The sequence below is a fragment of the Volvox carteri genome (assembly GCF_000143455.1).
Source record: "Volvox carteri f. nagariensis unplaced genomic scaffold VOLCAscaffold_8, whole genome shotgun sequence".
Taxonomy (NCBI): domain Eukaryota; kingdom Viridiplantae; phylum Chlorophyta; class Chlorophyceae; order Chlamydomonadales; family Volvocaceae; genus Volvox; species Volvox carteri.
The window spans coordinates 221,414-234,098 of NW_003307551.1; the positions used below are offsets into that span (position 1 = coordinate 221,414).

Genomic DNA, 12,685 nt, shown 5'->3' on the forward strand with positions numbered 1-12,685 from the left:
CTGGGCTTACTTTGTAACATGGGTAGGACTGACATGCACGTCATTAACTCAATACTCCAATTTGCTCACACCGGGGATAAGGCTCCCATCTTCTCGTCGTCCTCTCGTCCCGTTGGACACCGACACGGACACCGGCAGGAAAGACCGCAGGAGATGGCTTGCCCTTGCTGCTGAGATCAATTCTACATGCACCTTTTAGAATTAAATCATAATTTAAACCTGCGGATTCCCAACGCTTTTGGCCTTCGCTTTGACTTCCGAACCATGAGGTACCTGGCTCTATGCGAGCTTGTAACATCACATCGTGACGATGGAGCCCCATTGAGATTTTCTTACTCCTCTATTTCTGCATTCGATGGCAGATGTGTGGAGCAGACATTGGGCAAAAAGGGTATTTCTGGTTTCGGGAACGGGTCTATGTGTGGAGAGCGACTCAATGGCTCGGTATGTTCACGGCAAGCAGGCAAAACAAAGTATCGTTGTTCTTAAGGTGTGTACATGCGGGATTTGTCACATGTATTACACGGTCTGTTGGACAAGGGCTGTGTCAAGCCGATTCGCACCACCAGGCCCCGTCTCCCCAACACCCGCATTGAACAGCAAAGCAAAATGTTCCCTGAAAACCCCAATATCATCTATCGCACATTGCTTTCTCAATTTCCCTCCCAAACTAGGATCCCTCATGAGTGACACCACGTCGTCCATGTGCCTGCAAGGTCGAAAGGTCAAGCCTCAGTGTTTACATGTGCGATCTGTCGTAGGTGCTCAAAATTTAGGGGATTTAGGGTTTCTCTCCGTAGGGCGGCCCCAGTGGCTGGGACGGCTTCGGAAGGCCGCTGCGCGGGGGCTTGCAATGCTACGGCGGATGTAATTGGGTGAGTGCACACCACGGCAGGAGCTTGCTTGGCGTACCGAGGAGACCTAGGCTTTGCAGTTTTGGTCTTCAGCTATGCTGGTTGAAGGCGGTTAGGCGGAAGGCATTTCTTGGCCTGTGTGAGGAATGTACTTTACAAGTTACCTCAGCTTCAGCACGAAGCCCGTAGGCAATCTGGACGCAGCGATATCAAAGCGACATCCCTTCCAATCCTCCATGCCGGCCAGGTGGCAGGTAAATCTCATGGACCTGGGGCCATGAGATAACCTGCCGGCTCGCTATGTTAGCAATTCTGCACCCGCACCGCGCCCAATCCCCACCTTCCTATAGTAGAATCGTCCCCGTTTGTGAGAAGGTACGTAACCAAGGGTATATACGTACTGGCCGCATGCATGTACATGCTGAGGATGTCGTCGATGGTACAACTATCGTCGGGGCCACACTGCCCAGTTGCGTGCGTACACAAAAAGGGACCTCAGCACCCTAGACTAAACAAATGCCATGAGGCTCCCAGGAAGTTGCAGAAAACGATCGATCGATTTGTATAAGATGCAGGATGGTGACACAGCGCAACTACCTAGTAAGCGCGTCCATATCTCAAACTCGTGTCGAGCAATGTGCCCTGTTTTTGCGCACGCACACAGCGTTATTCCAGCGCGGCCAAGGACCGCGCCAATTCTCGGCACAGATTTGTCGGCTCTCGCCGGCTAGGCCATCACTCCATCCGTAAATCACGAAGCACATCTCCCCTTATCCCGTCCTATCGCGATGGTCATGCGATATCCAGGCCGTGTCGAACTTTATGAAGACATTCGTCCACTTCTCACATAACGACACAAGTGAAAAAAAGTCTTCGGCTAATCTTCCCCGGCACGTTGCCCACGTGCGGTACTCGTACAAGCGTCTACCCATTCACTTCAAACCCACCTTGCCTCATTTACCTGACCCACTTGACTTGCCAACCTACACTGGTGAGCACGTTAGAGCAAAGAGTGGGCATTATGATGGCCCAGGACGCAAGGACGGCTGGCGCCTCTTCACCAGTCGCCCAATCCCGCTCTGTTATGCGTCAGTGATGGGCGCTTGGCCGGCCTCACAGGATACCACAAATACGTATAATCCTACGAAGCAAGACCATGCGGCCAGTAAATAACCTACGCTTCAGCGAGTTCACAATCCTATTGGTATAAGTTCTCGTCCGTCTCTAACCCCCTCCCCATACTGCCCTGTCCTGCAAACCAGTAAGCGTTGCGACTCAATGCGGTTACACCCTCACCCCGCAAGATGAGGTGGTGCAATTCCCGCTATCACGACTGTGCCACATAACCAACACCAACACCTTGTCCCTTACTCCAATGCCCACCATCTACAAGAACACCACTTGCATAACGCCGCTAGTACAGCACGGACATATCAAAGCGAACAGAGCTGTGCTCCATCCAACCCCATCACCGACTGCCCCTGCCCTTCACGACCAAGGTGTAGCCCGCCTGCTGGGGCATTCCACGATACTGGCGATACCCGTAGTTGATCCCCCACAGCACCAATAACACCATTGAAGCAATGCCCAGCAGCGCCGTCCAGCCCGTCAACGTCAGCGCCTGCGCGTTGCCCTGGTTGTCGCGCTGCAGCATGGTCAGCCCGGTAGACGCCTCCACGGCTGAGAGCTGCGACTGCAGCAGTGCCACTGTTAGCGACGCCTCAAAGGCCTGCTTCATGTTCGGCGGCTCCGCAACGTCCACCAAGGCGCTGCACTTTTCCGAAAGCCGCGGGATAGTCAGGTCGGCGTCGGGCTTGGAGCCCTCCTCCAACTGCATAACCGTCCGGACGAAGAGCAGTACAGACAATACGGCGCGGGAGGCGGGAGAACGTCAAGAGTCTGAGAAGATGTGCGGCTGCACCCGAGGGACCAGGGTCCCGGAATCTACTTGCAAGCAGCTGCGTTGCTATACTGTGCCCGTGTACCCGAGCAATCATGTAAGGCAGGCCCCGTCAGAAGCCGGAGGAATACAGATAACATCCGGCTGCGACCCGGTGGCAGCCATCAAGCAAAGCTCTCCTGCCACTTTCCTCCCGGCACCTGCCCGATTCCCTTCTGCTCACAAGCGGGCAGGTTGTCAGTAGGAGGCGAAAATGCAGACTGCCCCCTGCCAAAACCTTTCATCTCATCAATCAACAATCCATTCGACCCACCTGTGCGGCAAGGCACTGGCCGACGGCACCCGGCGTCATGGCCATGCTGGGACGTGCGGACAGGCACAACGCCTTGACGTCCTCGTCACAGTCCGAGGTCAGGATGGCGCCCTCGGTCCACACAAAGAAGGCCATGTGCACTGCGCGGCCCAGCTCCTTCTGGCAGGCCTCGTCCAGGTCCATATAGTGGTTCGCTAGGCACTTGTACACCAGGCCCTCCTCGCTGTTGGCCGCATCCTCCGCAGCGCACAATGTGGATACGGATGTCCTGAAGCAGAAGGGTGCACGCAATACGGGTGCTGCTGGGAAAGACCAGGCAGAAAGTGCCTAATAGTGCTTGGCGAAGTCCCAACACTATTTGGCAGAGAAAGGTAAGGCCGGGTGGGAAGAGCAGCTCCTCTGCATGTGTGCGTATCATGCTGACTGAAAAAATATCCACTGCACGGTCGAGTGTCAAGTCCGGCACCCTTCTCCCCCCTCCCAAATTCTTCCCGTATCGTAATTTCCGCTAACGCTATTATCACCAGCCATGCTCTACCGGTTTGCGCTTCATGTGCAATCCTGCCACAGAAACCCCAAGACTCCCTCAACAAACATGCCTAGACGTCTATAGACGCTTTGCCATACCATAGCTGGCCCACCTGCACGCCTTGCGGAGCGTAGGGTCCAACTTCCAGTTGGCCTGTCGGCGCAGCAGCTTGCTAGTGATTTCCTTGCGGCACGGCTCTCCGAAGTCAGGGTCCGAAATCTTTTCGGCCAGGCAGCGGAACACGCGCGCCTGGCCTGGTGACACGCTGCCGCAAAATACGCGGCGCTCGCTGCGGCAGATGCGCAGTAACCCAGGTCTAAGCTCCACGTTTTCAGCCTCCTCCTCCTCCAGGAGCAGCTCCTCGCGGCGGCAGGCTTCAGTCAGGTTAGCCCGGTGGGAGCGGAGGCACTCGTGCACGCGACCCTCACCTGCCATAGGACAGCACGTGGCAGAGTACTCAACCAGGAATGGAACATAAGGACTGGACCTTAATCAAACATCGGTTGTTGCCGGTTTAAGACAAGCGCACGGCAGGAAGTTCTTATGCCAGTAGACAAAAGGAGCCCGCACGCTCGCGGGGACCTCCGGTTTTCGAGCATCTGGCCCGTTAGCGTAGCCTCCTTGCCGCTCTCACCCGCGCGCACCTGTTGAGCTTCATTTGGGCGCAAATTTGCAGCAGCATTGCAAGCCCAAATTTCCAGTTTGCCAACCCCTGGCCTCTTTTTCAAATTCCAGTCAAACCCCAGCACTCATTCAGTCAGCCAGTCACCCTAGCAGTTCGTAAACGGGCACAGCGCCGCAAGTCAGTCATGGCCACGTTGGCGCAGGACAGCATTCCGAATCATTGCAAACGCGTGGCCCATCCTTTGCCGCGCGCTTGGCCCTTTCACTCCAGACCACTTCTCCTCCTCCACCTTCGCACCTGGCTCGATCGTGGAGCAGAACTTCTGCACATCATTGCGGCAAGCAGCCGCCAGGATGACGTCGTTGTTAAAATTGGAGACCTCCATCTTTTCAAAGTACAGCACCTCCCGCTGGCAGCTCTCGCTCTTGATGTCCTCCTTGCGCTCCGTCAGGCAACGCAACACGGTGCCCCCGCATATCTGTCCCGGCGGCGGCGGGGATGGAGCAGAAAACAAGAACTCTCAGCAAGTTGAATCGATGTATCGTTAAGGCGGAGCACAGGGTCAACACTCACCGTGCCGTCGTCCGCCGTGCACACCGAGGAACAGAGCGAATCGATATCGTCCCGGCACTCCTTCTTGAGGCGGTAATTGAGGCGGTAGTCAGTGGACACCTCGTTCTCGTACTGCTGCACCTGTTTGCGACACTCCACGCCAAAGTCCGGATCGGCCTTGTTGTCCTGCGTCCATTTGGACAAGATACTATAAGCGTTGGCGTACGGCGCGCGAGCATGTGCACAGCAATATTTCTTGGGCAAAAGCAGTTAAGAGTTGCATGGGACTTAGCGACCAACGTTGCCTTCAAATGCCACGACAGAGGCAAGTGCACAGCGCAGCTTGTGCGCACGCACGTCACCACCAAAATCTCACGAGGGCATCCATTAGTCGTTGTGTAATGCGGAGACAGATATCCGGGGAGGTCCTGAATCCCTGGACGCCATCAGGGCACGACACCGGCTCGAAAGGAGCTACAGCAATCCGTATGTTGTGCAACCCAACCACGCGCGCGCACGCGCGACGGGGTCCCGCCCCTTTATGTTGCGCCAAGCATTGCCGTGCGGCGGTCAGACATCGTCCAAGAATAATCCCGTGGCATCCTGACTTCTTCCTAGCCAAGGTGGGCATTCAGCCAACCGTGACATGAGCGCACTTGAGCTGCCACCTTGTTGCGCGCCAAATTGTCACATTGCGCATCTCCCACAACGAACCTTCCCAGTTTCACAGGTGGACAACAGCGCACTCGGTCAGCAATTTAAAACATCATAACAACCATAACCTGGTCATCCTTAAAACCTTCATCCCGTTTAAACCTCACCTGTAGACAACGGATAGCACGCGCCTCGCCGTGCGGCACGTCTTTGCAGTAGCGTTCGAGCTCCTGCCCGCAGGCAGTCTGCAAAGAGCCAAGGCCGGGGCAATAGACGCAATCGAGTCGAGTAAATCAGTATACCAGAGAACAGGCAACAACACCAGTATCCGAACAGGCCAATAACGGTATCTACTGGAGACTTTACAAATTCATATCACTGACATCAAGGACCGACGCGTACAGGAGAGAAAAAAGGAACCCCGGGACGCACACCGAACCTCGCACCGAACCTCGCACCGAACCTCCAAAGGGAAACAAGTACCAGGGCATACACCGCGCCACCGCTTCACCTTCATGGGGTACTGGAAGTCAATATTCTCGGAAAAACGAATCTCCTCGTCGAACAGCGTTGCGCGACACAAGGGCGAGAGTTTCGTGCGGCTCCCAGTCAGGCAGCGGAGTACACGTGCCGAGCCCTGTCATGACAATTCACATGGGAGATCACGTCATGCGTATCATACGGCGAAAAACGCTGGGCGCTAAGCGAATGAGCGGCATTGCACACGGGCAGGTCGGCCGAGATTGGGCCCCGCGGCCAAGGAGGGAAAAGGAAATTCTACACGCCGATTGTCCGTTAAGGATACGCTTACGTACCGGCAGTGGCCGCTACCCGCAGGAAGACGCGCCCACGTAAGCCACCGACGGCACCGACATTTTCCCTAAACGTGCATACTCAACCCAGCCATGCAACCCCTGCGTCCCTCATGCTGTGGAAACAAATGGACGTCGAAAAACCACACGGCCCGGCAGCCGCGAGCTAGCACCCACCGGAGGTATGTTAGCGCACAGACGCTGGCGGTCCTCAAAACATGCCTCCGCCAAGGGAACATTAAAGCGAATATCCTCCGCCGAAAGCTCCTTGTACTTCTTCACCGTCGCACGGCAATCGTTGTCCTGGATCTCTTTCATGTAATCCTGCGCAAGGTACCCGCAAGTGCCGAGAGAGCTATGCCAGGGGTTGCGAGAAAAGAGTGAAAAAGGAGGGAAACGTCGTCGCTGCCTCTGTGGAGCACATGTGCTCGCGGCTCCTTAAACCACAACAGACGTGGTCAAAGGACGGCTTGACTCTCCTTAATAAGGAAAGGGTCCTTGTTGGCTGTGCGCTGCCGGCCACCCAGCTGCCTTCGTCGCGTATGCCGGCTGTGCAACACGTCGACCTTGTTCGGACGCTCCGCGCCAAGTCGCGGTTAAGATGTGCTCCACGCGATCTGTCTCCTCCACACCGGCATTCAATAGCCGCACCCACAACTACATCCATGCCCGTAAAGCCATGTCCGCTTCCATCGCGACACGCACCTGTAGGCAATTGACGATCGACTCGTCCGCAATGTCTATGTTATCAACCTCGCCCAGGTAAGCACATATGTTGTAAATGTCCGATTCGCACTTCTTGCGAAGCCGCGAGTCCAGACGGAAGTCACGCACACGCGCCTCGATCATCTTGTTGACCTCTTCACGGCACTGATTGCCAAAGCCATCTTCGTTGCGGTGCTCCTCCAGGCAGTCCTTCACCTTGGCAGCACCTGCGCATGCAACAGGGAGAGACGGGGGAACAGGGACAACACCTCGAAAAATTCCAACCACCTGGCAATTCCAGGAAATCCGTATCGATGCTGCTGACCTCAGTAATACGCAGAGCTCCATATCCCATTGATCTGACGAGTACCACCCCGTAATGACTCCTATTTAGGTACTTAGCCAGAAGGCTGCCTGCTACTCGGCAGTTTGTGAACTGCAGCATGAGCCACGTGGGTGCACCGGAGCATGAGCCCGCGATTCCGCACCCGCACCCACCGGGCTCCACGTCCATGCAGAACTTGCGCTTCTCCCGCATGCACAGCGTGTAGAGCCGCACACTTAAGCGGATGTCGTCTGAGTCCTCCACCTCCTGCCGGAACAGCTGCTCCTCGCACCTCCACGACAGCTGCATGCGCTTGTCCCTCTGCGAAGGCAGCCAATACCCCGGATGCTGAACCCGCGATGCATTGGGTACATGTCCCCAGGCGAATTCCTTCTAGGCATTCCTACTCCAATCAATGGCCCACGCAGTCGCCACGGCACAGCGCGCACACGGCCACGAGGCTAGTTGCCTTCAGGCAGTGACATGACTGTTGGATTTCGTAAAGCGATGTACATGAATCCGCCTCTTGTTCGCTGAATTGTCACGGCCACCTCTACACCACCACGTTTCCAAGCAGATTATGAGGTTTTGGAACCGTGACCGTTTACAGCGTGGGTCTGTGGCACACCAAGTTTTGCGACAGGAGATCGTAGAGGCTCTCTCCGAAGAGGGCGGATGGGGGTCACTAGTCCTCCGTTTTCTGAGTTTTCTGGGGCACGACGTATGGAAAGAGGCCCCTCGAGGGCTACGTGAGGCAGATGAACGAGTGGAATGGCTAATGAACAGGTCATTACCGGAAGGTGTGGTATCGCAGTTCAACGATCGGTTGATGAGAGGTTGGAAGCATACGCGTCTAGATGCCCAGCCAGACGTGTACCCAGCAGACGGTAAGCAACCGGGAATCCACATTGTGAGATATAAGCATGGGATGGGTCTGGTGGCTGAGCAAGCGGACAGGAAGGATGTGGCCCCGCATATCACAGCATTTATCCCGCGTTCAGCAAGTTGTAAGCTTCTGCAGTTTAGGCTTTGCTGTTGGGCGTTGGCGGCGAACAGAGCGCGCAAGGGACGGCGTTATGTACCTAGGGAGGAGCGGGTGTGGCCCCTGCTGCGGCAGTGATAGCCACATTGAACATGGGATTGAAGCACAGGCTTGCTGGCAGGATGTTGCTTATAGGCGATCTGGCGTCCCTTGAGCCCTCGGCTCGTATTGGGCGGTCACGTACGGGGTACACACCCCCACGACCATGTAACACGCACACAGACATACGCATGCATACACACACATATATATGTATATATATACCTCTGCATTTTAAACAAGGCTCGCTAGATACTAAAAGCAGGTGCCACAGACGCGCTGGTATGCAAAAGCTGCTCGGGGCTTTCCCCAAGCATCCTCACAGCAACCCAGAGTGCCCGACGGATAGCCGATTGAACCGCCGCTGCCATGTGCCCCGACCGACTAATGGCCGTTCCTCACCAGACAAGCCTGCACGCGGCCGCCGCCAAACTTAACGCCCTCGCACAGCGTCGTGGCGTCGTCCTTGCAAGCTTCGTAAAGTTCCGGGTCGGCGCGGAAGTCCGTCGCAGCGTCCACCTGCAGCTTGAAGATCTGCTTGGCGCACGCCGGCGCCAGCATTTCCTTAATTCCCCTGCGCAGCAGCACCGAGAAAGCGACGACGGCTGGCTCAAGGATTCCGAGCTTTTCTCACGTGCGTGTGTTCCGAAAAGGAGACAATGTGGGTCAGATGGCCATCATCTTTGCGCAGGGGCTGCAACCCATGTGCAGCATGTAAGGTACCTCCAGGACGTTTCTCAGCCCAGCCTCGGGCCCCTCAGGGCTCTTGAGCCCCCTCAGCGGTCCAGGCACGGGCCCCCAGGGTACACCCTTAGGGAGTACCGCAACTCCAGAAGGTGTAACATACATTAACTACCAAGCGAACTAGCAAGCCGGCCGATTATAATCTTCGCAAACCAGGCGGACGCTAGACGCCTTGTCGTGTTACAAGCATAATAACAATGTGGGTCGACAATGTGGATGAACCAAACCGGTGACAGCAGGCTGTGTGCGAATGCTTGCAAACTTTGCATGGAGCGCAGGAGCAACCTGTCAGATTGGTCGTCTGGTCGTGTAAACATGATGCAGCGCCTACCGCGCTACGTTGACGCCAGTTGACGCGCCAACACCAAGGCGCGAATAAAACCCGTGCGCTGCGTCAAAAGCTCAAAATCCTTGTCCATACCCACCTAAGGCAAGTTATAATCTTGCCAGTCGTGTAGCCGAAGAACCACGTGTTGTTGCAGTGGCTTTCCGCATCGACCTTGCATGCCTTGGCTGCGATACAGCAGCGTAGCGGAGGTAGCGGGGGCTCACGGCCGTGTTGTGTGCACCGAGGCACATAATGGCGCTTGAAGACCGATGCGATCGCGATGTGGTCCTGCTGCCAGGTGCTGCTCTGGAAGGTCCCCAGACCCCCGTTGCAAATCCCCCTTAAGACTTCTTTGCGTGCGGGCTAGGTGCTGCCAAGCCAGGCTAGCTGGAAAAGATATTCCCAGAAGACTGGCAACTCCTTCCAGCTTCCTTGAAGGTAACATTTATGCTACCGGTGATAAGGCATCATGTGGATAAAGGACCGTGGTTACGCGGCATCCAGATTCGGATAGCCTAGCAACTGCTCACCTAGGTGCGAATGAACGCACACACCTATGCAATGCCTAGCCTCCCCTTTTGCTGTACAATGGTTGGCTGACAGCCGACTGTCTGATGCAGTGCTACACCAATGCAGCTGCAATTCAAAGGAGCATCAATACGCCAAGAACAAACGTTGGAACGTACCTTAATGGCACTGAGTACCATCACCTTTTCATGAATGGCTTTCCTCACGAGCAGCAAGTACCCAAGACCAGAGGCAAAAAGTGCTATAGTTGGTCCTTTTTATGTCACTCTGCACGCTGTAAGGGCTCATGGACCGATGGCTTGACGCCCCCCAACTTAACTGCGTAACCCCAGTAACCCCAGCACCTACGTAACCCCAGGTACGAACCCCGACCGTTCAATGAATGGCCCCAGTGTTTTTGACCCACATCCAAATTGCCCCACTTACCCAAGGGAATGTTTTTGTTGATGTTAGTATTGCGGGAAATCTTGTACTGGTACACCTCCTCTCGACAAGCATCGCTGACGCTCGGAGGGTCCCCGTCTAAATCGCAGAAAGGTGGGGGTGGGGAAATAGAGCAGCAACGAACGTAAACAGCAAGCATGCGGAGAGTGATGGAAGAAACAAGCTTGGGATAGGAATGAATGCGGCGCCTGTGCCACAAGCAGCTGACCGAGCGCAGCCCCACCACCAGCTGCTACCGTCTATGATGATATGGTATGGGGGTAGGTAAACGCTGAAGGCCAGGAAAGGATTACAGGTACGCAGCAGAGCCATCTGGGTAATCCACGCTGCACCGTCAGAAGGAGTCTTGCTGTGAAGGCTGACGACTCCACGACTCCACGACGCCCCTCCGGCCCACCGGCCCGCAACCGAACCCGACCCACCCTTAGCAGCCCGCCACCGCATCCCTCATCCCGCATGAAGTGGAGGTTTGCCTAGCCATACACATATCGTGATCAACTCAAGGGCTTCATCCCTGTATTCATACCTGACTCGGCATCCTGAAGTTCAGATTCGGCTATCAAAGCGCTGACGCAATCCGCAAGGTTACCCTCGCCAACATCAACTCCTTCGCAGTGAAGCTTTATCTCTTCGAGGCAGTTGCCTATAAGTAAAAGCAACCGACGACACGTTACAAGCAAGTGAGGCCCCTACTCCTCGCGCGACCTCGATTCATCGCTGACCTGTCGGATCAATATCATCATTATTAGAAATCGTAGCTGCTGGTGCCAGGGTGATGACTTGTACGGTCGTGGTGGCAGTTTTAGGCCCAGCAGCTGAAGCTGAAGCTTCTGGTGACGCCTTTGTGGTGTCATCAGCAGCTATGGCGAGGCCAACAAGAGCTACAAGTAAGGCCAACACCAACCGTGGCCGAGCCATGGTGGCACGAGGTCGCTGCTTGAAGACCAGGACTCGTAAATGTTAGAAATCAAAGGGTTATATTGAGTAAGGAAAACAGTACAGCCCGGTGAACTCGGCTTCCATGTGCACGCCGTAAGAACTCCTGATACGAGGACATTTTCTAAATCATGTAAGGGTACGACATGCATTGCGCTCATGCAACTGACGGTAATAGGACCAGCCTTCCGATACCGTGCATCTATCTCAAAGCATCACAAGCGTATGATGCTATCTCCGCCCTTTCATGGCAGCCAGACTTCCGACTAACGGGCAGGAAGTTGCATGAACGTGTGCCTTCCTTTTGCCAGATTCACCCTACATGCGGGAACCCCGCGGCGAATCCATCCAAACCAATCAAATAAGAGGCAGTCTTGAGGCATGCTTGGCGGCAGCTGGCAGCACTTTTTCTTTGCTGTCCCCCGTGACAAGCAGTGACCACTTTCAATGGTACGAAGCCATGGCTGACTCGCCGGAGGCCTCGTATACCTTTCTCCTTGGCTACTAATTTCAAGCAACCGTAAAAGCTAATGCAAAAACTAGCTGAACTATGGATTTACAGCCACTTTATCACTGTCCTTGCACGCAACAATCTCTCTTATCATAACCTGCCTTTAGTTGTTGTCCATGTTGTTGTTGCTGTTACTGCTACTGCTGCTACAACTGCTGCTACTGCCACTGCATTCAACTTCCTCATGTCACCATGCGTTCGCTCGTGGCTGAGGGCAGCATTTGCGCACCGCATCTCATATATGCACATACGGCATAGGCTTTGTACGGCGACAAACCAGAAGCTAAGTCCAGGTCACCAACGCGTTTTCGCTCTCTTTGATAATTACGTCATGCTATAACCCCCATGATATCTGGTATAATCGCTTATTGAAGCAACTAGCCGTCCAAAGCGCTTACTCCTGCCGTCCCCCCAAGCAAGTAGTTTTGTTGGAGCACGCCCTCTCCTACCCTTCGCGGCACTTTGTCGTTGTCATACGCTTTGGACGCTACTGCGCAATCCCCATTCCACGATATTGCTCTCCGTATAGCCCCCCTGCTGCTCTAGGTCTGCCGAGATTAGGCAATTCAGTGAGGCACGAGGCTCCCATGTCGGGGCATATCGGGCAGTTTTCCGCCCTACAGGTCCTCAGGCTCGTGGCTGAAGCCCGCTCACTTCCCCCCACCGCCCTACCAACAGCACGTTTCCTCAACCCCTGGCAGGACCAGTTCAAGCTCTTTGCGGTGCATACCGCTGTCGGCTACAACTATGGGCCACTTCGCGCGGATGGCTGCTTTGCCACAACCACCCGATGGCCAATGGCGTCCACAAACGCCTCTTCCTTAACCCATTCACCCTAGACAGC

At 55.2% G+C, this 12,685-nt stretch overlaps 1 protein-coding gene across 1 annotated transcript; it reads right to left on the minus strand.

Moving 5' to 3' along the window:
- Positions 1 to 991: 991 nt before the first annotated feature.
- Positions 992 to 11,417, minus strand: VOLCADRAFT_103617 (uncharacterized protein). The gene is made up of 15 exons (XM_002947939.1): positions 11,117 to 11,417; positions 10,921 to 11,037; positions 10,377 to 10,472; positions 9,520 to 9,607; positions 8,753 to 8,924; positions 7,443 to 7,590; positions 6,945 to 7,171; positions 6,417 to 6,563; positions 5,939 to 6,064; positions 5,595 to 5,672; positions 4,795 to 4,959; positions 4,519 to 4,699; positions 3,709 to 4,024; positions 3,068 to 3,335; positions 992 to 2,685 (listed from the first exon to the last, which is right to left on the minus strand). The coding sequence occupies exons 1-15, from the start codon at positions 11,310 to 11,312 to the stop codon at positions 2,323 to 2,325; spliced, it is 2,688 nt and encodes an 895-aa protein (XP_002947985.1). The 5' UTR covers positions 11,313 to 11,417; the 3' UTR covers positions 992 to 2,322.
- Between the last annotated feature and the right edge of the window lie 1,268 nt (positions 11,418 to 12,685).